The sequence below is a fragment of the Sapajus apella genome, unplaced genomic scaffold (assembly GCF_009761245.1).
Source record: "Sapajus apella isolate SASKATOON/1434 unplaced genomic scaffold, GSC_monkey_1.0 scaffold48, whole genome shotgun sequence".
Taxonomy (NCBI): domain Eukaryota; kingdom Metazoa; phylum Chordata; class Mammalia; order Primates; family Cebidae; genus Sapajus; species Sapajus apella.
Window position 1 is genome coordinate 14613510 of NW_022436988.1, and position 27006 is coordinate 14640515.

Genomic DNA, 27006 nt, shown 5'->3' on the forward strand with positions numbered 1-27006 from the left:
TTTTTTTTTTTTTTTTTTTTTTTTGAGACAAGGTCTCACTCTGTTGCACAGACTAGAGTGCAGTGATATGATCTCAGCTCACTGCAACCTCCGCCTTCTAGGTTCAAGCAATTCTCCCACCTCAGCCTCCCAAGTGGCTGGGACTACAGGCAGCTGCAACCATGCCCAGCTAATTTTTGTGTTTTTGGTGGAAATGGGTTTCATCATGTTGGCCAGGCTGGTCTCGAAATCCTGACCTCAAGTGATCCACCCGCCTTGGCCTCCCAAAATGCTGAGATTACAGGCGTGAGCCACTGCACCAGGCCTGATACTATTGCAATCTCTATTTTACAGAGAAATGAGTCTTAGTGGAATTCAGCAACTTACCTAAGGCCTCTATCTTCTAAATTGGAGCAGAGATGTGAAATGAGCTTTCTCTGCATTTAGACTCATAGCTTTCATATTAGTTGACTTTTCATTTTCATGTCATTGACTGCTCAACTCTCTGAAGACTGGGTATATGTCTTCTACCTAGTATCTTTGCAGTGGGGGTTTCTTAATACATGCTCAATAAATACTCATACTTATTTGGTTTGTGACCTGGGTTTCCATTCCTGGGCACCTAAACACAGCCCTTCATGCAAAGTTTCAAAAATGTATTAGTATGAATTGTACTAATATTAGTAATTCTAACCATAACAATGAATGTATATCTCTCCTGATAAAGCATACGTAACATATATTTCACCTTATAGAGCATTTTAGATAATTAAATTTTAAGGGATTATAAAACTACAAGTTAATTAAATACTAAGGGATTATAGAACCATTTAGAAGGCCACATACTATCAAGGTCCCCATTTTATGACAGAGAAAGGAGATTCAGAGAGGTTAAGTGAGTTGTCCAAGACCCTACACTTAATAGTAAAAGGAAATCGCACGGAGATTGAGTGCTTTTTCTTTGGACTGCAAGCACCTTCAGATCATAAAAGGATTTTGTAAATTGTAATGAGCCAATGTTGGGGGATGCTGTTTAATTTAGTGCCAAGAGACTAATGATGGTGTAAGCAAGGTGGCTAAGTGGAGGGGAAGCAGGTGAATGGATGAAATGTTTTACTTTGGGTAATGGCAGGAATGTGGACAGACTGGGCGTGAGAGCAGCCCTCCACGTGGATGTCCAGCTTCAGCAGCCCAGACTTCAGGAGAGAGTCTTGGACTGGGTGAAGGCAGGAAAGGGCTTTGTTCCTGCTGCTGGATCACGTTCTATGCTTCTGTTCCTGTGGCCCTTCCACCTGGACCACCCTCACCATGCTCCTTTTCTCTTTCTGCTCATCTTTGTAAAATTCAGTCTTGGAGGCCGGGCCTGGTGGCTTACATCTGTAATCCCAGCACTTTGGGAGGCTGAGGTGGGTGGATCATTTGAGGTCAGGTGTTTGAGAGCAGCCTGGGCAACATGATGACACCCTGTCTTTACTAAAAATACAAAATTAGGCAGGCGTGGTGGTGGATGCCTGTAATCGCAGCTGCTGGGGAGGCTGAGGCAGAAGAATTGCTTGAACTTGGGAGGTGGAGATTGCAGCAAGCCAAGATGGCGCCACTGTACTCCAGCCTGGTAATAGAGTGAGACTCAACCTACAAGTCTTTCACTCCTGCCCAGCTCTAGGCACTGCTGTGTTCACAGGACACCACAGACTCACCCTTGTCATTGCACATCCTGCATTGTCCTAGAATATCCTTGCACTTGTCAGTGAGATCTTTGGGCTCAGGGACCACAGCTTCTTCTCTCTGGTTTCCCAGAGCTGACTCTGACTGTGCTTGGCTGTCGAATGACCAACTGTTCATTGGCAAGCACATTTGGGGCAGGAGGAGTAGATGGATTTCCCATCAGTGAGGCCTTTTCTAGGGGAACATGAAGCTTGAAACCTCTGCACATGGAGCTTTGTCACAGTCAGTGGCGAACACTGAATAACAAGAGAAACACTTGGGTTTTCTCTAGTCATCTTTGTTGACTAGTGTCAAACATCCAGTGTGTTTAAAAAAATACCCTTCAGGCCGAGTGTGGTGGCTCACACCTGCAATCCCAGCATTTTGGGAGGCTGAAGCGGGAGGATCACTTGAGGTCAAGAGTTTGAGATCAGCCTGGTCAACACAGAGAAACCTTGTCTCTACTAAAAATGCAAAACTTAGCTGGGCGTGGTGGCACATGCCTGTAATTCCAGCTACTTGGAAGGCTAAGGCAGGAGAATTGCTTGAGCCAGGGAGGTGATGGTTGCAAAAAAAAAAAAAAAAAAAAAAAAAAAAAAATCCTTCAGTTGATATTATTTCCATTTAATTTTTTTCAAGTGGGAAATAATTTTTTAATAATAAAAATGAAAAAAAAAAAAGCCAACCCAATAGATAATCAGGGCTGTGCTAATGGCTGCCTTCCTGCAGTTCAGGCTTCCTTAGACAGTTCATTGATTCTTTTTTGCTTCAACTCTCTCTGACAGTCACAGCTCTAATTCATATCTCTGACCCTGTTTCTTCTGAACCCAGGGAGTCATTTCCAATCACCTCTCAGACATTGTGGGAATCTCAGTAGCACCATACAGTCGACCTTCCAAGGCAGACACCTTTGCTTCCAGAAGTGGCTTCTTCTTTTGCATTTTCTATTTTGGTAACTGGTAACTCTGGTCATATATGTTATAAACCGTGGCATTATTCTGTGCCAACCTCAGTGGACCACCCAATCACTTGCAAATTCAGTTTATTTTTGTTCTTCTAGGGCTCTGAAACTCATCCCTCCTTACCATCTTCCTGGCCACTCCTTCGTTTATGTATTAATTCACACACATCACCTGCCTACAGGGTACTACTGATGCACAGGGCATGCTTTTTGGCACTTGATATCCAGCAGCAAACAACAACAGACAAAAGGCCCCCAGGAAGAGCTTACTTTCCAGGAGCAATGAGAGATGTGCCATAAACAATGTCATGAATAGGTCAATTGATTTTTATGTTTGAAGAACACACATGCTCTCGAGAAACTGAGCAGGGGATCAGCAGTGCCAAGGGTGGAGTTCAGGGTTGCAGCTTTAGGAATGGTCAGGGTGGGCTTCTGAGACTGTCAGAAGGGGAAGGAGGTGAGGAGGGAGCCAAGTTGATCTCTTGGGAAGACTGGTCCAGGTAGAAGGAACAGCCAGACCATGGGCCCCACCCAAGGCAAGCTGGGAGTGGCCTTGGCATGGCTGGCAGAAGCAAGATGGCCAGTGTGGCTGGGTCGGAGGGAGCTGGTGGGGAGTGGCAGGAAAGAAGTCAGAGAGGAAGGAGGTCCTGAACATAGAGACCAGTAGGGGAACTTTATCTTTTACTCAGAGTCAAGTGGCCCTTGCAGTGGAACAGCCAGTCACAGGAGTGACATATTCTAAAATAATGGAAAGTCCATCTGGCTGCTCTGCTGAGAATATAAAGAGTAGGGGTGTTAAGGGATTGAGACCAGCCTGGCCAACATCGTGAAATTCTGCCTCTACTGAGCATACAAAAATTAGCTGAGCGTATTGGTGCATGTCTGTAATCCTAGCTACCCAGGAAGCTGAGGCAGGAGAATTGTTTAAATGAGCCGAGATCGCACCACTGGACTCTAGCCTGGGCGACAGAGAAAGACTCCGTCTCAAAAAAAAAAAAAAAAAAACAAAAGAAAAAAAAAACAAACAGGGTCTTGCTAGGTCACCCCAGCTGGAGTGCAGTGGTATGATCATAGCTCACTGTAACCTGGAACTCCTGGGCTCAAGTGATCCCCCTGCCTCAGCCTCCCAAGGAGCCAGGAACTATAGGCATTAGCCACCACGCCCAACTAATTTTTAAGTTTTTCTTAGAGACAGGATCTCACTATGTTGCCCAGGCAGGTCAGAAACTCCTGGGCTCAAGCAATCCTCCCACCTCTGCCTCCCAGACTTTGGGGTTCTAGGCGTGAGCCACTGTGCCTGGGCACTGTCGTTTCTCACCTGGGCTGTTGCAATGGCTTTGAATGGATCACTGCACTTTTTTCTGCCTCTGCAAACTTTTTTACACTTCAATGTTCTCTCTGTCATGGGCCACATTTCCAAAATGCTCTCTAGGAACAGCCACTGGAACAAAATCCACACTCCAGGGGTGGCTTTGAGGTCCACGTGATCTGGCCTCCACTTGCTATTCCAGTCGTAACTCCTGCTGTCTTCCGTTCCACTCACCCTGGGAGCTGTCATCCTTCCATGCCTTTGCCTGTGATGTTCTTTCAGTTTCTGTCCAGCAAAATCCTTTCTCATTAAGCTCCATCTTTCCTTAAAAGCCTTCCCAGAATCTCCTAGTCAGGATGAATCTCTGCGAGTCCGCATTTGCAGGGACAGGGTGTGTGTCTGTGTCTGTGAAGCACGCCTTAGTCCTGACTGCATTGGAGTCACTCAGTGCCCACCTGGCTCCTGTACCGGATGGGGAACTCCTGTGTCCACCTTTGTGTTTTGAGATCCCTCTCAGTGCAGTGGAAACGGCCCCACACAACTTTCAAAATGGTTCTGGTCAGCCGGCTTTTCCTGTTCTGTCTTGCAGATTGAAGCGCTCGTGAAGGACATGCAGAACCCAGAGACAGGAGTACGAATGCAGAGCCAGAGGGTCCTGGTCACCAGTGTTCCTCATGCCATGACAGGTGATGTAGCTTGCACTTTAATCTTGGCCTGGAAAAGACCCCACAGGCCCAACACGGCCCACCTCTTGTATTTGTAAAAACGTTTATTTCTAAATTAAGTTTTACTGGAACATTTCCCATGTTCACTCATTTATGTATGGTCTACAGCTCCTCTTCCACTACAATGGCAGAGTTAAAATATATAGTTGTAGCCAGGCACGGTGGCTCATGCCTGTAATCCCAGCACTTTGGGAGGCCAAGGCAGGTGGATCACCTGAGGTCAGGAGTTCAAGACCAGCCTGGCCAACATAGTGAAACCCCGACTCTACTAAAAATACAAAAATTACCTGGGCATGGTGGCGTGCGCCTGTAGTCCCAGCTACTCAGAAGGCTGAGGCAGGAGAATAGCTTGAACCCAGGAGGCAGAGGTTGCAGTGAGCCAAGATCATGCCACTGCACTCCAGCCTGGATGACAGAACAAGACTTCATATATATATATATATATATGTAGTTGGGCAGAGACTGCCCACAAAGCTGAAATGTTTGTTTACTATCTAGCACTGTACAGAGTATATTTGCTGACTCCTGGACTAAAGTCTTCCTTTGAGGAAGGGGTCAGAAAGGAGGGAGAAAAGGACCCAACACGTCATTTCTTGAAGCCATTCCTCTCAGGCCATTTTAGAAACCTTCACTGTCATTTTTTGCTTGTTGGATTTGTTTGCTTTGTTTTAATGAAACCAAGTAGCAGAAAAAAAAAACTATTTAGCAGAAAAAAGTTGGCTTTTGTTTTGCCCCACCTTCTCCTACCTTCTAATTCATTTCAGGCTCTTCTCAAATGGCCTGTCTCCTTTGGGGGCATTGGCATGTCTCCTCTCTGTGTGTTGGGGGCTGAGGTGCCTGCAGAGCATCATTTAGAGATACTGGCAAGAGGATACTGGACACCAAAATAGGAGAGCATTTTGGTTAATGTGTTACCTGTTTTCTGATCTTGATTTTGTTGTAAAGAGAATGCTTCATACTCAGGCATATTGCCTGCAGAAGCATGCAGCTTCTCACAGCCCAAGCCCGCGCCTCACCACTGGCTGTGCTCAACATGAGGCCTCCCTCTCTACGCCACCCATGACCTGACTATTTATTTTTCACTCAAGGTGCCCTAGTCTTTGCAGAGATAAGCTGGCTCACAGACTCGCCGTTCCCTTTCTGACTGCTTGGAAGAAAAGATGCTCCCACCGGCAGTGTGTCACTCAGGTTTCCTTGCGTGCAAGCAACAGAAGACTCACTCTTTTGTTGGAGCAAAAGGGGAATTAATTGAAATGCTACAGCTCCTGGAAGAAAAGGAGCCAGACTTTGGAAAAGCTAAGAATCAGAGTAGCTCTGGGCACCCAAAGAGTGGAAACTGTGGGCAGAATTTTCAGGGTGCCTCTGTATCCCCCATCACCTCAGATGCAACTGGGGCAATTCTTCCTGAAGGCATCCCTGACCCTGTCCCCCTCCCTGCCTCTGGTTGTCATTAATTCTGGCCTGAATTCTCTACTGGACTGGGGGCTTTCAAGGGAAAGTATCTTGTGTTGCTCATCTGGGTAACGCCAGTGGTTAGCAGAGCTGTGTTTATAACAGTTGGTTAGTAAAAGTTTACTGAATGCATGAGTCACTTCTTGTCTGGCATTGTGTGGAGACTATAGGATTAAATCCTTCAGGCGTCTTTTCTAGCTGTAGCCCTAGTCTCAGTTTACTGTCTCCTTTTTTTTTTTTTTTTTTTTTTTTTGAGACAGGGTCTCATGCTGTCTCCCAGGCTGGAGTGCAGTAATGCAATTATGGCTCACTGCAGCCTCGACCTCCTGGGCTCAGGTGATCCTCCTGCCTCAGCTTCCCAAAGTGCTGGGATTACCAGCTCGAGTCACCACACCTGGCCAGTTTTCTCATTTTTAAATGCAAGAATAGCAACCCTTCCCTAAGGGAACGAGTGCAGGAATGAAGTGAGAGAGCGCTGTGCAGGTGCTGAGTATGCAGCGGGTGCTGGATGGGTGGCGGTAGCTAGCGCTTTCCCACGCTTTGTCTGTTAACAACCACAATAAAGTTAAGGGTATATATGACTGTCCACTTTTTGCACATGGGGCTATGGAGACCAAAAAGTTTCAGCAACTTTCCTTCATGTCCTTAAGCTTGTTCATGCGTGAGCTTGGATTTCAACCCAGCAATGTGACTCCAGAGTCCATATGTGTATATATATATATATATATATATATATATTTTTTTTTTTTTTTTTTTTGAGACAAGGTCTCGCTCTGTTGCTCAGGCTGGAGTGCAGTGGCCCGATCTTGGCTCATTGCAGCTTCCGCCTTCCGGGCTGAAGCTATTCTCATGCCTCAGCTCCTGAGTAGCTGGAATTACAGGCTCCCACCATGACACTCAGCTAATTTTTGTATTTTTAATAGAGATGGGGTTTCACCATGTTGGTCAGGCTAATCTCGAACTCCTGACCTCAGGTGATCCACCCGCATTGGCCTCCCAAAGTGCTGGGATTACAGGCCTGAGCCACTATCCCGGCCCAGAGTCCATATGTTTCTCCACTGTCAGTGTGCACCAGCTGCTTTCCTTCCTTGCACACAGGGTACACTGGGTTCCTGGATTTGGGCGAGGTCACCCATCCTGCTGTGTTTTTCCTTATGCCTCCTGGACAGGGAGAAGCCCTGGTCCTTCACCATCAGGCAGCACCAATAAAAACAAATGACTGAACTTCTGGGGTGACAGGCATCCCAGGGCTTCCTCGGGACAAAGGCAGCTGATGTGGGAGCCAGAGAAGCCTGCCATGCTGTCAGCAGAGACCGCGTGGTACAGATGCTGATGGCACCATAATCTCATTTGATCTATTTGGGGAAGCAGTCAAGTGGATGAGAAAGCCCTCGGCTCCTCGGTGGAGAGAGCTAATCAGTCTGATGTCTGCCTGGGCCTGTCTCTCTGCCTGCGCACCACCATGTAGCATTTAAAGAGACTTAGTGTGGAAAGTCTAAATACCCAGTCCTAGGAATTTAAGTAGGAGTTTAGATGAAGGATTTTGCTTTTGAACAGCCAACCAGGAGTGAATGATGCTAAGAGCAGCAGAAGGAGAACCATGGAAAGCCACGACGGTGTGCATGTGGGCACTGACAGAGATCATGGCTGGACATTTGTGTCCCATGGGTGTGGACATGAAGGGAGGAATTACAGGTTGTATATGCCCAGCCATGGTCATAGGCAGGCAATTGTGCCCAGAGAGTGTGTAAGTGGATCAAGAAGAAATGTTCCTGCACCGCCTCTGAGGAGGGTAGTGTCATTGGCAATTATCCAGCCGTAAGAACACAGGCACCGGGGTCTCAATCCTGACCCTCTTCTTTTGTGTGTTTTGTGGGCCTGTTCCCATGCAGACAGGCTCCCAGCTCGGCCTTTGGAAAGCAAGCTAAGATTGCTCAAAAATGTGACCATTGGCGTCTGCATGATGGCATCTATGATGGGGTGCTTCATTCCAGGGCACTTTGTCTTTCTTCTGAGATGCTATTGCCCTGTGCCTACAAGGTGTACCTTCTGCCTGTGAGGCCAGAGGGCCCAGGCTGAGGAGGGGACTCAGAGCTTCCATGGGGTCGCGCAGCTGCTCTGCGCTTGTTGGTAGACCTTGGCTTGCCTTGGCCCTGAGATAAATCTGAATCCTTGAGGGTAGTGGGTGGGCAGGACGAGCGCATGAATACACATTCTCTCCTGGCCTCCATGCTAGCTTCTCCTGCTGTTTTTCATGCCAGTTTTTCATGTTTTTTTTTTTTTCCTTGCATTGTTCCCAGGCCAGCCCCTAAGATTTGCAGGACCTGGGGCAAGAGTACACATAGAGTCTTCATTCCATCATCTAAAGTTATAAATCAAGTAGAATAGGTCCCATCCTCCTACCCTGACAACAGTACCTTCACAGTGTCATGGAAGGCCAGGTTCAAGTTTAGAATTTTCTGACTTTTTGGAGTTCTGCTGGGAACTTGGGAAGTGGGAAAGCCAGCCCCGGCTCTCAGTCTCTCCTCTTCCCATCCCTGGCTCTGTTTTACTCCCATGAGTCCTAGCTTGGTCCAGAGCCCTGCAAACAGCTTGCCTTGAGTCTGGTGTGTGTGTGTGTGTGTGTGTGTGTGTGTGTGTGTGTGTGTGTGTGTGTGTGTGTTTAGACTTAGTCTATTTACTGTCTAGTTAGTGAATAACAGTCCATCAGTCCATGCACAAATTATTGTCAGGTAAAAGATGAATACAACAGACATAAAGACAAAGTGTTTGTGTTGTGTGTGTGTGTGCGTGTGTGTGTGTGTGTGTGTGTGTGTGTAGTTGGGGGGGTTAAGTTGCAGATCTGCTGGAGTCAGATCCTGGATGGGCTTGAATTACAGGCTGCAGAGTTCGGACTGAACATGATGAGGTGGGGGTTTCCGAAGGTTTTGAGCGAAGAGGAATGAAATCACAGCTGAAAAGGAAGGAGACCAGTCAGGCAACAGTGTGGAGAAGCGTGGATGTCAGGAGGCTATGACAATAACCGCAAACGTCTCTGTTTTGCAGGAAGTGATGTTCTGCAATGGATCATCCAGCGGCTATGGATCTCCAATCTGGGTGAGAGCTCGTCCTACGCTCAGTTATCCAGGACAGCTGTGTGTACAGCGCCACGGGAGAAACTAAATAGAGACTCAGCCTGTGTTTCTGAGAAATTTACATTTTAGTTGGAGAGGCGTGACCTTCATGTGTAAAACTACCAGAATCAAAAGCAAAGGCAGGATAATTTGCAGACAAAGGAATTATTTTATACAAAATATTTAGAACATAAATAACAGGGATAAGTGAGGCGGACTCAGTCAAGAAAGACTTCCTAGAGGGGGTGCTGTGTACAGCTGGTCTTGAAAGAGGTGATGCTTGTGAGTCGGTGAAGAGGAGCTCTGAGGTTTTCCTTAAAGAGGAGACTAGCGAGAACAATGGCGTAAAAATGGAATGAGCGGGAAGTGGAGGAATGACAAGGGAGATTGAGAGTCACGGCTTCAGATGGCTGTGGAGGGTGGCAGAGGGGTGGAAGTGCCCCTGGAGATCTAGAAGACAGGCAATAGGAAGCTGCAGGCAATTTTTGAGCATGGCAATGTGTGTGCCACTCCTATTTCAGCGAGGGTGCCTGGCAACAATTTAAAAGATCCATTGGAGCAGAAAGAAACTGGAGAGTGGACTTCACACTAGAAAATAGGCTGTTGGTACCATGAGGCCAACAACTTTAGGATTTGGTCTGTGATGGAGGGAGTGAGACCTGGAGAGGGAGGGCTGGGGAGGAAGTATCCCCACACCTTGCAGTCTGAACTATGCGATGGGGATATGGGTTAAGTCCTTGGGCAGGAGGGTCCTGCAGGAATGGAGGGATGGAGTCCCCTCTAGAGGATGGAAAGATACCTGCTTTCGTTGGTTTGGAGAAAGAACCAAGGAAGTTTGTCCTTTAATTGATATAATTGATAAACAAGACTGTGCTTCCCAACAAACTGGAAGGGGGTAGGAATTAAACTGAAGCGGGAATGAGAGGAAGGATCTGGACCTGGGATGCAGGCAGAGCTGAGCTTGGGAGAGAAGTTGACAATAAACATGGTGCTCCTCGCTCACTCTTTGAGTGACAAAGTGTCTGTTGGTCCAACAGAGACATTTTCTTCCCAGTCCTGTGACCTTTCCCGACCCAAAGGGCCTACAGAGCCTTCTCTAGGCCTTCCTTAACCATCACCCGCCACAGCAGACCACCTGTGGTTTCTGCTAACATCCAGATTTCCTAGTTCCCATCCAGACTTACTGAGCTGCCATTTCTGGGGATAGGATCTGAGAGCTCCTTCTTTTAGCATGCAATCCAGCGGATGCTTGTCCACAGCCAAGTTCAGGAATCAGTGTTCTCACTGCTTATGAGATGCAGTGCTGTTAGGAGGGGGTACCTGTCCTGGAGTTTGGGGTACCAATGGGTGCCAGCAGTGAGCTTTGGAAAGCAGGCTGAGATTACTGGAAAATGTGACTGTTGGCATTTGCACGATGGCCTCTGTGATGGGGTGCTTCATTCCAGGGCACCTTGTCTGTCTTCTGAGATGCTATTCCCCTGTGCCTACAAGGTGTACCTCCTGCTTGTGAGGCCAGAGGGCCCAGGCTGAGGAGGGGGCTCAGAGTTTCTGTGGGGTTGTGCAGCAGCTCTGTGCTTATTGGTGGAAGTTGGCTTGCCTTGGCTCAGAGATAAATCTGAATCCTTGAGGGGAGTGGCTGAGTGGGGTGGGTGCACGGATGCACATTCTCTCCTGGCCTCCATGCTGGCTTTTCCTGCTGTTTTTCATTCCAGTTTTTCTTTCTTTCTTTTTTTTTTTTGCATTGTTCGTAGGCCAGCCTCTAAGGTTTGCAGAGCCTGGGGCGAGAGTACAAAAGGAGCCTTCATTCCACCATCTAAAGTTATAAATCAAGTAGAATAGGTCCCATCCTCCTACCCTGGCAACAGTACTTTCACAATGTCTTGGAAGGCCAGGCTCAAATTTAGAATTTTCGGACTCCTCAGAGTTCTGCCTGGGAACTTGGGGAGTCAGAGAGCCGGCCCCGTCTGTCTTAGCTCTGCTCTTAACATCCACGTCTGAACTGCTTCTCCCCAGAGGCACAGAACCTGGGCAACTTTATTGTCAGGTATGGCTACATTTACCCCCTGCAAGACCCCAAGAACCTCGTTCTCAAGCCTGATGGCAGCCTCTACCGATTTCAGGTAAGTCTTGGCCTTGACCATGGGTGTTCATATGGGGTTGATTTAATTTGAAAAGATAATTGGTCGGCTTCATAGTTTCACAGATCAGGACTTCAGAAACGGTGGAGAGGGCTAAGGTGGTTCGATCTCTTTAGTCACAGGGTTGGGGCCCATCAAGCCACAGTCCGGTTTTAAAGCGTGGTTTCCCTGGTTTCTTTTGCAGACACCGTATTTCTGGCCCACCCAGCAGTGGCCAGCTGAAGATACTGACTATGGTAAATACTCCAGCCCCAACTATGCCTTTTTAGTGCTTAACATGCTGCTTATTTACTTGCTGCATTTTGGTGACATTTGTCTTGCTGTCATCATGACCTTTACGTTGGTTGCCATCTGCACTGGGTGTGTCCCCAGGGGCAAGGGACTGGGTGTGCTGAGGGTTCTCTCCCCCTTTCTGAGCACAGCAGCCTCAGGCTTAGGGAGGCTGCAGACGGGGGATTGAAAGATGATGATGATGGAAAATGTCACTGCTTTCGTTTCCAGCCATCTATCTGGCCAAGCGAAATATCAAGAAGAAAGGGATTTTGGAAGAATATGAAAAGGTATGGAGGTGCTTTTAGTAGACGTTATTATAATTGAGTGGAATATAGTTTTGGGCTGTATTTTCCTCTTGCCCACATCACCACATTCATATGCACCCTCAGCAACCATCCATCTATCCAGCTAGCCATCTATTTACTAACTAGAAGGAGCTTGCTGAAGTAAATTTTTCCCTGTGTCTAACTTCAGTTTCTCCTGCCATAATTTAAGCCTTGGCTCAGTGGCTGCTGGGTGGCTACCCACTTCTTTTGCCATCCCAAAACAATGTGACATAATTAATATGCACTCTAATGTACAACTCTTGGTTAACAAATCTGAACTTGATTTTTTTTTTTTTTTTTTTTTTTTGAGACAAGATCTTGCTGTGTCACCCAGGCTGAAGTGCAATCTTGGCTCATTGCAACCTCCACCTCCCAGGTTCAAGTGATTCTCCTACCTCAACCTCCTGAGAAGCTGGGATTATAGGCGTGCACCACCACACCTGGCTAATTTTTGTATTTTTAATAGAGATGAGGTTTCACCGTGTTGGCCAGGCTAGTCTTGAACTCCTGACCTCAAGTGACCCGCCTGCCTCTGCCTCTTAAAGTGTTGGGATTACAGGCTTGAGCCATAGTGTCTGGCCCAAACTTCAGTTTATAATGGGAAAATAACAGTACTGTATAGACTTTTGTTTTAGGCTGGGTGAGTCCAGTTCCCAAAGAAACATACTGGCCCTCAAAAGGCTAGCTTGTCTGGGTACAGGGTGACAATCTCGCTGTGTTTTTATTCTTTTTTTTTTTTTTTTGAGACAACATCTTGCTCCATCACCCAGGCTGGAGTGCAGTCTTTGCTCACTGCAACTTATGCCTTCTGGGCTCAAGCCTCAGCCTCCCAAGTTGCTGGGACTAAGGCACACACATCACCATACACAGCTAATTTCTGTATTTTTTTGTAGAGACAGAGGACTCAGGCTAGTCTCAAATTCCTGGGCTCAAGTGATCCACCCACCTCAGCCTCCTGAAGTGCTGGGATTACAGGCATGAGCCACCATGCTAGGACATGTTTTCATTCTTACAAACACGTTTTCAGAAAGGCCGGCATCACATCAATGTTAGGGCTTATTTTTGTAAATTTGTGATGCTTTGTTACTGAATATTGAGTTTCCAGGTTGGGCGCCTGTGATCCCAGCATTTTGGGAAGCCAAGGTGGGAGGATCACTTGAGGCCAGGAGTTCAAGACCAGCCTGGCAACATAGTGAGACCCTATCTCTATGAAAGATTAAAAAGAGCCAGGTGTGGTGGCATGCATGGGTGGTCCTAGCTACTGAGGCAGGAGAATGGCTTGAACCCAGGAGTCTGAGGCTGCAGTGAACTACGATTGTACCACTGCACTCCAGCCTGGGCAACAGAGTGAGACCCTGTCTCAGAAAAAAAAAAAATGATTTTCAAGTTCTTTTCCATCTTCCATCCTCACTTCCTAATCACATTTGGAATACATTTATTTTTACAAAAGTGAAGAATACCAATAAAAGTGAGGCTCGTTGTAACAGCGTTTTGAGAATTCGGTGCTGTTCACGAGCGAACACTGTGGTGAAGCCAGTTCAGGCACCATTGGGCTGGGTCTGCGGTTGCCGTGAGCCAGGGGCGTGTCCTTGTTGACTTAGAGTTTATTGCTCTCCAGCACATGACATATGTCTTGGGGCTTACTCTTCTCATTTTGTTTTTCTTCTGTAGGAAAATTACAATTTCTTGAACCAAAAAATGAACTACAAGTGGGACTTTGTCATTATGCAGGCCAAAGAGCAGTACAGGTGAGTGAAGGGAGGCCACGCTTGTCCTCACGGTGGCTTTCCTCCCTCTCTTCCTTCTTTGTTTCCTTTTATTTTATTTTTTAATTTTAATTTTAATTTTTTTGAGACAGAGTTTCGCTCTATTGCCCAGGCTAGAATACAGTGGCATGATCTCAGCTCACTGCAACCTCTGCCTCCCGGGTTCAAGTGATTCTCCTGCCTTGCCTCCTGAGTAGCTGGGACTACAGGCACCTGCCAACATGCCCGGTTAATTTTTTTTTTTTTTTTGTATTTTTAGTAGAAACGGGATTTCACCATGTTGGCCAGTCTGGTCTCGAACTCCTGACCTGGTGATCAGTCCACTTCAGCCTCCAAAGTGCTAGGATTACAGGCCTGTAATTACATGGGTTACACTGCACCTGGCCTTTTTCCTTTTATTAAAATAAACTTGTTTTTGAGCATTTATGTGCCTAACACTGGACTGGGCAGAGGGAATAAAAAGACACAGCCTCATGGGTCAGGCAGATGAAAGAATAGACCATGGTGCTGCTGTGACATGAGGCCATCTGGCTGGAGTCTGCAGAAGGAGTCGTAGAAGTGGCATTGAACCTAGGGGCTGCCTAGGAGGGGTCCGGGTGAAGGATGGTAGTTGCGGAGGAAGAGGAGCAGTGTGGTGGGAGGGAGGGGCTCTCCGCAGACAGAACCAGAGCCTGGAGGCAGGAGTGTGTCCACTGCAGGCAGTTCCTTGCAGCTGCCGCTGAGAGTGCAAAGTGTGAAACTGGCAGAAGTTAGCAAGATGTGAACTAGGGAAGTTAGCAAGAGCAGATCGTGAGAGGGCTTTGTGCTGAGGGCCACGGGGAGCCAGAGAATGATGTTTAAGCAGGGGAGGGATGCACAGTGATCAGATTCTCATGTTAGAACCACACGACGCTCACTTGCATCTGCCTGTTGCGGTATCACAACTGGAACTGGAAGTCCTCTCCAGGGCTCTGCCCTAATGACAGCTGGATGCAGATGTTGGGGACAGTGAGTGGTGGGGAGAGGGTGTCCGTCAGGAGAAGGTTAGGCTATCATAACAAACAGGCCCCAACTCTCAGGGGCTGGAAACCACAAGGTCCATTTCTTACTGGTGCTCCTCATCCACTGTGGGGCAGCTGGGGCCCTGACATGCTTTCCCTCCTTCCAGGACCCATGTGGAAGGAGGAGCACCATCTGGGCTTTGTTGTTGCTTAGCAGGGACAGGGATTTCCTATGTGTATCAATCAGAGCAACTCTGTCATCGTGCTCATGAGTCACAAGGCAAAGCAGGTCAACTTCGAAGGGTGGTGGGTGGGGACATAGAATTCTACCAGGTGCCTGAGAAGAAGGAGAGCTGGGAACATCTGGTGACCCATACCAGTGATTACCAAAACAGATGATCTCCCCGATCCAGCCTCACTCACTGTGACAGACCCAGATCCAGGAAGATCTAAACTTGGTGGGCTGGATGGGGAAGACCTGATTCTCAGCCAGCAGCCTAGGTATTGAAATGGTGATGAACAGTGTTCACAGGAGAGCTGGTCTGGGAAAAAGAGTTTCTTTTGGTGGAACAGCTTTATTGCCCTCCATGGGGGAAAATATGTTCTTACGGTTTAGAATCAGGTAGAACATCTGTGAGAGAGCGGCCTCTGCTCGTTAGCCACAAACGTGTTTCTACCTGGGCACATTTGAGGCAAAACAACGTGGGTTATGTTTAATCACTTGCATTTGTTCATAAGGCATCATTTGGTGAGTTTTTGGGTACTGTCTCACTTTATGTTTGTGTGGCAAAATACTTATAATAATAATGATTGTCACCATTCATTTCTACAAATGGCGAAACTGAGGCTTAGGGAGGTGAAAATTACTTAGCTTAGGTCGCTTGGTGAGATAATGGTAGAGCTTGGGCTGATATTACTTAATTCCATTTGTTGCACCAGTTTTAAGTTTCTGATGGGTTCCAGCACTGGGCTGGGCTCCAGGGACACAGAGAAGGGTAAGATGTACTCATCTCCCTCAGCCCCTCCATCCCCTTCTCCTCCTGTCTGGTCTGAGCAGGATGATCCCAGCAACCAACAGGACCATGAACCCTGACATCTGCTTTCCAGGGCCCTCTATGTGCTCTTGCAGCTTGGAGCTGATTTCAGTGATCTCTGCAGGTCCACCACCCAGGCCTTGGCCTCAGTCGGGATAAAGCTCTGTGCTGCCAAGACCCTGGGACATTCCCTTTTCCATTCACTTTCAGGTGCCCTGGAATGGGCGATTCCTAAAAAGCTTGCTCCATTTGAGATGGCTTTTTTCCACTAATTTTATGGCTTAAAGGCTGCCTCTGATTTCAGATTTAGAGTCTCAGCACAAAATGAGTTTGTCCATGTAGGTTGGCCCATTAAGTAGTCATTTTGTTTTGCTGAGTCCCCTCATCCAAGTTCCAGACTCAGCATCCAGCTACCTACTCAAGAGCTCATGTTGCTGTCAAACCTCAAACTTACCTTGTCCATATTTGAGTGTTTTTCCCTCACTCTCCAAACCTCTTCCTTCAGTATCACCCATAACAGTACCTCTGCTGCTTCTACACTGGTTGAACCAACCTTGCCGTCACCTGAACCATGGCAACATCCTTCCACCTGGTCTCTCCCCTCCCATTTCACCCCCCATGTTTGAAACACAAGTAAGATCGCCTCACTCCATCTTCTCTAGCTGTCAGGGAGAACGCTCACTTGCAATGTCACTTCCTCAAAGGAAGAATCAGGTAGCTGTTACTGATTAGCTGTTACTGCATTCAGATCCTCCTAAACTTAGTGGCTCAAAACAGCGACGATTATTTTATTATATGTCCTGACTTCTATAGGTTAGGGATTTGGGAAGGTCTTGGCTGAGCAGTTCTGACTCAGAGTCTTTTAAGTGTTTGCTGTCAGATGGCTAGAGATGGGGGCCTGGAGCAACTGGGGGCCGGCTGCCATTTCTTGCTCTCTTCTTGTAGTCTCTCTGTGTGGTCTAGCTTGAGCTTCCTCACAGCATGACGGCCTCAGGGAGGGTTGTGAGATTGCTCACAGGTGTTTGGGGACTTCAAGACCACATATTCCAGTAAGGAAGGTGGCAGCTGTCCCACCATTTGTGGCCATGCCTGACGTCCCATGTTAGTAGAAACCATCACAAAATCCCACCTGGCTTCAAGGGAAGGAGACATAGACCCACATCTTTCAATGGAAAGAGTGACAAAGAATTGTAGACATATTTAAAAATCAACACAGAGGCCATTCCTGATTCTACATGATGGTACCCTGAATGTTTCCTTATGGCACATAATGCAATTTGCAATTCTGTATTGATTCTTTGTGTATGTGATGTTTAGTCCAAAGGCTATTCAAAGGAGGGGACTATGTCTGTTTGATTCTTTGACTGTGTGTGTGATGTTTAGTCCAAAAGCTACTCCAGATCAGGGAATATGTCGTTTGGTTCACCAGTAGACTCCCAGTGCTTGGAAAATAGTGGAAGATCAATGAATACATGAATGAACGAATGAATGAATGAGCGAATGAATAAGCAAATGCTGTTGCTGAAAAAAAAAATCACAATATGACAAACTAAAGTAATTGCTAGTTCACTAACTCTCTTGCATTTCATTTATCATGACTCTCCTCTAATAACATCTGTCTCAGAAAAGCAGAAGAACAAAGCCGGAAAGGACCCGTGGGGTAAATCAGAGAGTGACTCTATTTGCAAGACTCTCCAGCATTGTGGAAACTCTGCAATGCCTCAGCCCAGTTGTGGCCCATGCTCCTGAGGTCAGGGGCTAGTTAACCTGGTTGAAAATCCAGTTAGGCTGTCAGAGGGAAGTTGGAACAACAGCGTTTATATTTAATTTCCAGAGGAGGCTGATGGAACACCCAAATGGAATGGCACTGTTCACCATCTGGCTTCCTGGGTGTTATGATGTTTTTCACAGTACATTAACGGGGAGATGAATCCACTGACTCTGTCTCACAGAGGGCGTGTGCGTCATCCCACGTTGCCTGGGAAAACAAGTATTAACAAGTGTGAGAGCTGGTCGCCGTGGCAATTGTACAGAAGGGGCCCATGGCATGATGATTAGTGTTAGTTTGCCCCTGGAGGAAGAAGGCCCTGCATCATTTCCCAACCAGAGTCAGAAAGGGAGAGACTGAGAGATAAAAAGGAAAATCAACAGCCTTTTTTTTTTTTTTTTTTTTTTTTTGAGAGAGTTTTGCTCTTGTTGCCCAGGCTGGAGTGCAATGGCATGATCTCAACTCACTGCAACCTCTGCCTCCTGGGTTCAAACGATTCTCCTGCCTCAGCCTCCTGAGTAGCTGGAATTACAGGCATGTGCTACCACGCCTGGCAAATTTTTGTATTTTAGTAGAGATGGGGTTTTACCATGCTGGTCAGGCTGGTCTTGAACTCGTCACCTCAAGTGATCTGCCCACCTTGGCCTCCTAAAGTGCTGGGATTACAGGCGTGAGCCACTGCACTGGGCCATGAATAACCTTTTATAGCAATGAGGTGTGCTCAGGAAAAGCCCCGACTTGGCGCAAACGCATTGCAGACACAGGCAGGGAGGAGAGAGAACTCTCCAGACCAGCACCTTCGTCACCATCCCACAGGTGCCTGTCCAGACATTGACTGTGTTGTTTACCCAAACAGGGAAAGGTTAAGCCAGGAGGTCAAATGTCAGCCTGGAAGGTCACCCATGGACGCTGAGCTCCAGTGGTGAAGGGTGGAGTTGGTTTCATTTAGGGCTAGTGGTGGCAGCATGATCTCAGGCAGCACTGTGCTGTCCAGGGGAGCTGGACCCCAGACCCGACTCCCAAGTGCAAGTCCCACTTCTTCCAGTCACTGCCAGTTGACCCTGGTGGGCTGATGGGGCATTCACCCCCTCTTTGTTTCAGTGCCCTCAACTTTGAAGTGAGAAAAGGCTATTGAGAGGATTAAGTGAGATTAAAAGAGTTAATACGTGTCCAAGTGGTTAGAATGGTACTAGTACGTAAGTGTGATGTCAGTGCTTGCTGTGTTCATTATGATTATGGTATAAGTGAATTACTTGGGCAGGCTGGGAGAGGGGTATAGGTCATCAGGAACGGGGGGCATCACTAATCAAAAGCTACAAAGTCTTACTGGCCTTAAACATGGCTTTTGGCTTTTCAGGGCTGGAAAGGAGAGGAACAAAGCAGATAGATATGCCCTGGACTGCCAGGAGAAGGCATACTGGCTGGTGCACCGATGCCCTGTGAGTACCCTCTGCCTGGTTTGCTCTGTCTCTTCCTGTGCCTCCCTCCTCCATCCTGCGCTCTCCATGCCTGTTGCCAACTCCCCTTTCTCTAGGGTGAGAACTGGAGCAGCAGGAGGAGCTGCTCAGTGTTGGGTTAGCATCCAAGCGCCTCTTGGCCAGAAAAGGAAGTTCTCTGTCTGGATGGGGTCTGCTCACGGCCCATCTGTTGGTGTTAGGTAGGAAGAAACCTGAATGACTTTGTCTTTTATGAGGGCTGGGGCTTTTCTTTGCCAGGATACCATACCTTGGGAAAGGAATATAAGGAGAAAATTAGAACACAGGCCCCAATGTAGGCTCCAACATAGAAATGTAGAGTGCTGTGAGAAAGGAAACTACATGGCCGGCGTTCTCCTTTGTGTCTCTGGCTCCCTCTCCTAGATCCAGTTCCAGCAGCTGAGATGGGAGGAGGAGGAGGAATACGTCTGTGTTGAGCTTCTCCTTGCTTGGAGCACACTGAATCTCTGGCTTTGAGACTTTCGGTGGCCCAGAGAGACAAGCTGTACAGAGTTGGTTTAACTTGTCCCAGCTCATCACTGGGAAACGGTAGCCTCATCCCCCAGCACAGAGAAGTGGGCTCCGACCACCACATCCTGGGATTAACTCTGCTATCTCAGTTTCCTCCTGTCTCAGCCCCCTGTGCTGCCTCTGGGTCATGGGAGGTAGAGGATGTGAACCAGATTCTGGAAACTGAAGAGTCAGAAAGAAATGTTCTTCCTCCTTTTCCTTTAGCTTTCTTGCCTGCCAGGTATCAGAAATTCTCAGAAGCAGAAAGAGAACTGAGTGAGACTTGGTGTCAGAGCTTATGGATTTTTGAACTTTGATCCCATCTGATTTTGGCTGTTTTGCTTATTTTCTTTATGTACTCAAAACAGTCTCCTAAGGTGTTCCACCCTGCAGGGGCATGGGTTTGGATGCTGTGTTGCCAAGGTAAAGGTTCTGAGGTTGATCCCCAAATAGCTTGTTTGATTTTTTCTTTGATTTAGGGTTTTTCCTCTAGGGAAACCAGTTTACAGATGCCTGACACAGGTCTCTGGGGGGCTGGGTGACAGAGCATAGGGTCCCAGAGACAAGCACGCCTCCCAGTTGGTAGTGTAGAAGCAAGCTCTTTGTATGAGAAGGAGCCGCACATTGCTTGTGTGTTCCAGAAGAAGCACTCCATGGTGAGGATAAGATGTGGTGGATATGCCACATTTGGCAAGATGCCTTGGTGCCCAGTGGTCCCATGCGCAAGGGAACCCTGCTTCTTTCAAGGTGAAGAACGGCTTCCATACTACTATACTATATGCAGAGACTCCTCACTGTGGGAATGCCGATGTGACTGCATTCCTTGCAAAGCGACATAGACTGGCTATGCATGCCATCTGCCCAGGGTCTCTCTCCTCCCCTCTGTCCCTGCAACTTGGAGGTCTATAAAATGAAAATTGATCATCCAGGTTCTCCTTAGTTCTCCTGGAGTAAGCTCTCAGCCCCAACCAGGCAAGTAGCTGAGTGGCTCTTCACAGCATGATGCAGAATCACGTAAATATGGCAATGTGTCTCTAAGACCACCACCTCCCCCTTCCCCTCTCCACCACCATACCCATCATCCCATCTCCCACTCCCTCACCTCCCTTATCTCCCTGACCTTTACCACCTCTCTTACTTCCCCCACTTTCTCCACCACCCTTATTGCCATCGTCATTGTTGTCATTGTCACCATCACCATCACAGCAGACATGAACTGAGAACTGCCAGTGTGCACACTGGGTGCTATGCTAAGCCTTCTGCTTTTTTTTTTTTTTTTTTGAGACAGAGTTTTACTCTGTCACCAGGCGGGAGTGCAGGGGCATGATCTCAGTTCACTGCAACCTTTGCCTCCCTAGTTCAAGTGATTCTCCTGCCTCAGCATCCCACGTAGCTGGGACTATAGGCGTGTGCTACCACACCCAGCTAATTTTTTGTGTATTTAGTAGACAAGGGGTTTTACCATGTTAGCCAGGATGGTCTCAATCTCCTGACATCGAGATCCACTGACCTTGGCCTCCTAAAGTGCTGGGATTGTAAGCCACCTCGCCCGGCTGGCCACCTTCTGCATTCTTTTTGAACCTTTGCAGCCCTGTATGAAAGGCATTATTATTGTTCTAATTTTACTGATAAGCAAGTAAAAGTTCAAGGATGTTGCTAATTTCTCCAAAGTTACACAGCTAGTAAATGCCAGAGGGTCTGAACGCTGTAGGACTGACTGTGGAGCCTCCCCCTCCCCGCCCCCACCCCGCCCCGGCTTAGCCCTGTGCGCTTCTGCTTCTCATGGCAATGTCTTAGCTCGGTTCAGCTCTTTGGTGTCCTCCTGGGTCATTAGAATGTTGCCTGGGTCACCACTGCTCTAAGAAGCTGAATGCCTGGGTCCACACGTTCCTGGTCCCTCTGACAGCACTGGGGACCCAAGTTCAGCATGAGGATTTGAGGGACTCGGAGTGGTGCTAGAACTTCCAGGACATGAAACTGCTCCCCACATCTAGCCTCTCTCATGGCTGCTCCCTAAGTGAAAACCAGATCAGCAGTCAAAGATGAGGCAGGAGTGCAGTGGCCCCACTCTCTGCGATTTTTAAAAAATGCTCCCCGTCTCTTGTTGGCCTGCGTGGGTGGAAGGTAACCTGTTTGAAGAGCATCTCAGTCTAGAAATTGAGCAATCTGACAGGCTCAGGAAGCTCCAGAACTCACAGACTGCCAGACTGTCTCCAGCAGACCCAAACAAACCATCAGTTCAATGGGAAAAAAGCCAGCCAAGGCAAACCAAGCACTTGGCGCTGTGAAGTGTCATGGCCACTCTGTGTCAGGCTGTAACCAACGATTGTAGAGTGAGAGGCAGCCCAAGGCTACTGAACCGACTCTTGCACTTGTTCATTTGTTTGTTCATTGATCCGTGAAACCTTCATTGAGCCTTGCCTTTGTCCCAAGGAAGGGTTTAGGTGCTGGGTGTGAAATAACAGCCAAGAGTCACTGAGCATTTCTCTGTGCCTGTGTCAAGCTCTAGACACAGAGGACCTCATTTACGCCTGATGCTATGATGTAGGGAATATCACCATCCCCATTATTCAGATGGAGAAATTGAGGCTCATAGAGGTTCAGTAGCCTGCTCAGTTCTGGGAGAGGAAGCCACATCTGTCTGATGGCAAAGCTTGACATGCTGCTTCTGAGTAAGGAGCCCCTACCTGTGGTCCCTCTCTCAGCTCAAGGAGCTCAAAATCCAAATTGCTGGAGCACAGGTGAGTGGCACTCTCCCAGAGATAAGACCCAAATGCAGAAGGGGCACAGCGAGAGGGTGATTGATTTAGAAAGGCGGGGAGGAATGTCTGATAGATGCTGTATTAGGGAGATCATCACTGGCAAAGGCCAAAACTCCACGTGGGTGGTGGTAGTTGGTAGTTGAGGGCTCTGACCTGAATTGCTATCTGAAGCCCAAATGCCACCTGTGATTCAGCATCCTGTAATGAAGGAAAATGATGTTCCTCACCCATTTTTTACACAAATGGAACTAAGTACAGATCTGAGCACGATGCAAACAGCAGTGAGTTTTGTAAATGAACAAAGGGAGAAAGTGCTCCCTTAGACAGTCCTGCAGAGGCCTTCCCTGCATCTTTACTGGGCCATCTGTGACTTCTTGCCTCCTGAGGATATAGTCTGAGGCTGCTTTCTGGTGGTGGGTATGCTAAATCAAGTGATTCCTTATCTGCATATCAAGCTAAATGATCCTTGTTTCAACTGCATATGCAGACGCCTGCCAGAGAAGGAGATATCTGCCCTCCATTTCCCATTATGGTTGGGCTGTCTGACAATGGAAAATGGCAAAATAAATTGAGGTATATTAACATGATGGAACATTGTGAAGCTATTCAAATAGTATTTTCAAAGGCCATTCATTGACCTAGGAAAATGGTCTGACATATAATGTGGATTTTGTTTTTTTTTTTTTTGAGACAGAGTCTCGCTCTGGAGTGCAGCGGCATGGTCTCAGTTCACTGCAACCTCCGCCTCACAGGCTCAAGAGATTTTCCTGCCTCCGCCTCCTGAGTAGCTGGAATTACAGGCGCCTGCCACCACGCCTGGCTAATTTTTGTATTTTTGGTAGAGTCATGTTGTCCAAGCTGGTCTTGAACTCCTGACCTCAAGTGATCTACCCGCCTCAGCCTCCTAAAGTGCTAGGATTACAGGCGTGAGCCACTGTGCCTAGCCTGACATATAATGTTATATTATAAAACCAGGGTGGAATGCTCCTTGTGCTCTGGTCCAAAAAAATAAATAAATAACATATATTTTGTGAATATCTGCTCTATGCCAGGCACTTACTGGGCAATGGGGATATTTGGATTATGAGCCAAGGCAGACATTGTTCATGACCTCAAGGAGTTTACTACAGTCTGGTGGAGAGATAAAGACTAAAATGATTAAACCAATGAATGAGCAACCACAGAATGCCATGGCAATGGGTAGGAGGCAGGGGCCCTGCATCAGGTTGCAGGGTCAGGGAACACAGGACACAGGATTTGGAGAGTGACATTCAAGCCAAGATCCTCTGGGAGCAAACCTTCCTGACGCTGCATGGTAAAATTGTCTCCCCGTTTTGCCTCATCTCTATTTTTTTTTTTTTTTTTTTTTGAGATAAAGTCTTGCCCTGTCACCAGGCTGGAGTGCAATGGCATGATCTCGGCTCCCTGAAACCTCCACCTCCCGGGTTCAAGTGATTCTCTGGCCTCAACCTCCCCAGTAGCTGGGATTACAGGCATGCACCACCACACCCAGCTAATTTTTTTGTATCTTTAGTAGAGACAGGGTTTCACCATGTTGGCCAGACTGGTCTCGAACTCCTCATGATCTGCCCACCTCAGCCTCCCAAAGTGCTGGGATTACAGGTGTGAGGCATGTGCCCAGCTTCATCTCTATTTCTTTTCCTTGTTTTATTTCGTTTAGAAAATGAGTTAGTGTTTTACTTATTATTTGTTTTCTGTTTCATGCATCAGGAGAGTCTGATACTTTTGGGAAGAGACTGAAATGAGAGAAGGAGGGGCGGGGGCACATGGTGGAGTGCCACTGAGAAGTGTCCATTAGCACCCACGCTGGCCCTGCTCTGCATGTGGGTTCCTGGGGACGCTGCCTCCTCACGAGCAATTGTCAGGAGCACAGGAGCCCCTTTCCTGACCTGAATGATGAGGCATTCAGCAAATTGCCTCTTTGGCTTACACCTAAGGGCTGTTGTTGTCGGGGATCACACTCTGGTGTTCACAGTTCCTCTGAGCGAAGGAGGGGAGCTTGCATATCTCTGGAGGCTTCCTGTGTCGGGCACCAGGGCAGAAAGTGCCTGCTGCCTCCTTATCTGCGGGCGGCACCCTGCAGGATGCATCGGCTGCCCTTACTTCCTGGGCACTGACAGTCAGTTCTGGTTATCTTCATCCGAACACCCTGTTGTGTGCCAGAAACTGCATCAGCAGCAGTCTGGTGACGATCGCAGTGGATCAAAGACTTTACACTAGCTGATGAATGAAGAAATGGATGAATGAAAGGAGCCAGGGAGTCACTGAAACCAGCAGAGTCAGAAAGGCGGCCCCCTCGCGAGTTTTGAGGGCAGGGTACTGGAATGGGACCACAGCTTGATTGGGAACAACTGAGACTTAAAGGCTGCTGCCCACAGAGGTGCAAGAGCCCAGGCAGCAGCGGCCAGAGGACTGTGCCTGGCTGTTCTGTAGGGAAGGGGCGAGGAGAACCAGATGGACAGGCTGGCAGCATCATAAAGCTGAGTGGGTGGCTACGGGTCTGAGAGTCTAAGGCTGTCTGGTCCCGGCAGCTGAGGGCGCAGTGGAGTCTATCTCAGTTGTGCAGTGCATTGTTGAGCACCGGGCAACCACATTTATATCAGAGCCTGGGGCACATTGGAAGGAAAGAGCTAGATAACAAATTCAAGACTGTGGCAGACAAACACACTGAAGTCACTGAGGCTGTGAGTGCCTGTGGAAGAGCAGCCAGACAGTGGTTGTAGGGCATCGTGGGTGCAGGCTATGTGTGTGAGTGAGTGCATGTCACTGTGTCAGGGTGTGCATGTATGCGAGTGTGAGTGTGCAAACGTACATGTATGACTGACTACATGTACGCATGTAAGTGAGCATGTAAGTGTGCATATGTACGTGTGTGTGCATGCATGTAAACATGTATATGTGTCAGTGTGTGCATGTGTGTGTGTGAATGTGTGTATGTGTGAACATGCATAGGTGTGTGCATGTATGTGAGCATGTTTGTGTGTATTAATTCTCACAGTGCTATAAAGAAATACTCAAGACTGGGTATGTATGTATGTATGTTTGTATGTATTTATTTATTTATAGTTAGAGTCTTGTTCTGTTGCCCAGGCTGCAGTGCAGTGGCACAATCTCAGCTCACTGCAACCTCCGTCTCCTGGGTTCAAGCAATTCTCCTGCCTCAGCCTCCCGAGTAGCTGGGATTACAGGCACATGCCACCATGCCCAGCTAATTTTTGCATTTTTAGTAGGGACGGGGTTTCACTATGCTGGCCAGGCTGGTCTTGAACTCCTGACCTTGTGCTCTGCCAGCCTCAGCCTCCCAAAGTGCTGGGATTACAGGCATGAGCCACTGCGCCTGGCCAAGACTGGGTAATTTATAAAGGAAAGAGGTTTAATTGACTCACAATTCTGCATGACTGGAGAAGTCTCAGGAAACTTACACAATCACGGTGGAAGGTGAAAGGAGGTCTGATATGGCAAGAGAGGTCTGACATGGAAGGTCTGACATGGCAAATCTCAGGTGAGAGATAGTGAGTATATGAAAGAGGAACTGTCAGACATTTATAAAACCATCAGATCTCATGAGAACTTACTATCATGAGAACAGCGTGGGGGATACCACTCCCCATGATCCAATTACCTCCCACCAGGTCTCTCCCTCAATCTGTGGGATTATGGAGATTACAATTCAAGATGATATTTGGATGGGGACACAGAGCCAAACCATATTAATGTGTGTGTGTGTGTGTGTGTGTGTGTGTGTGTGTGTGTGTGTGTGTGTCAGGGCCTGTATGTATGTGAGTGTGCATATGTATGTATGAGTGTGTGTGTGTGATTGTGAGAGTCTGAAAGTGCCAAAGGGTGTGCATGAAGACTGTCTTCAGTTATGCAGGGGGATTTCTCCACACCAGATTCAGGGAGCAATTCCTAGAACCCTTTTTGCCAAAGACACTGACTCTGCTGAGCCCCTGCCATGTGAGGTTAGATCCCATGCTGTCATCCCTTCAATACACCTCTCTCAACAGTAATTTATCCTCTGTGTGATTAATTGCCGAGTGGCTACCTCCCCCCTTGAGACTGGGAGTGCCTCAATATGTCTGCTGGGGATGCCTCCTGAGCAGTGGTCTCAGGGCACACTCACCATGGGCTCCCCAGGGCTCAGCACAATGTCCAGCACATAGGAAGTGCCCATAGATGTTTGCTGATCAAGATGCACTTGTAACAACCAGGGTAAGGATGGCCATTTCCTTTCCCTGTCCTCCTCCCCACCCACTTTCTATTGCCTTCTCCTTTCTTTTCCCTGTATCATCTTGTCTGCACATATTTGCCCCCATGGTAGCCCGCTGAGCTAGGTTGCTAGATTTAGCAAATAAAATACAGGAAACTTGGTTACATTTGAATTTCAGACAAACAACAAATAATTTTTAAGTAAAATATATTTTGTATATTTAGTATAAATATATAATAAGCATCAAAATATTGGGACAGAAATCATTTGCTGTTTATCTGAAATTAACTGGACTTCCTACATTTTACGTGTCAGTCTTACATCTGATCTGAAACCCAGTCTGATCCCATGGATGAGGCTGAATCTGATGGCTAGAAAACCCAGTTGCTTCCCAACTGTCTGCTTCGGTGTAGCTAGCCTGGTTGGTCACGTGTGCTGAGCAGTGGGTGCATCACACCTGCATGAGGGAAGTGAAAGACCCAAATTTTTGACCTCAAAAA

The 27006-nt window shown here is 47.6% G+C and overlaps 1 protein-coding gene across 2 annotated transcripts in view; it reads left to right on the forward strand.

Annotated features, from left to right (window-relative positions):
* RGS9 (regulator of G protein signaling 9) overlaps nucleotides 1-27006 on the forward strand; it is an 89483-nt gene that overhangs the window by 11219 nt on the left and 51258 nt on the right. For both annotated transcript variants that reach the window (XM_032241928.1, XM_032241929.1), the window contains exons 2-8: nucleotides 4543-4639; nucleotides 9176-9226; nucleotides 11257-11363; nucleotides 11566-11617; nucleotides 11883-11941; nucleotides 13652-13728; nucleotides 18886-18967. In XM_032241928.1, coding sequence (XP_032097819.1) covers nucleotides 4543-4639; nucleotides 9176-9226; nucleotides 11257-11363; nucleotides 11566-11617; nucleotides 11883-11941; nucleotides 13652-13728; nucleotides 18886-18967 — 525 coding nt within the window. The remainder of the gene's footprint in view (nucleotides 1-4542; nucleotides 4640-9175; nucleotides 9227-11256; nucleotides 11364-11565; nucleotides 11618-11882; nucleotides 11942-13651; nucleotides 13729-18885; nucleotides 18968-27006) is intronic.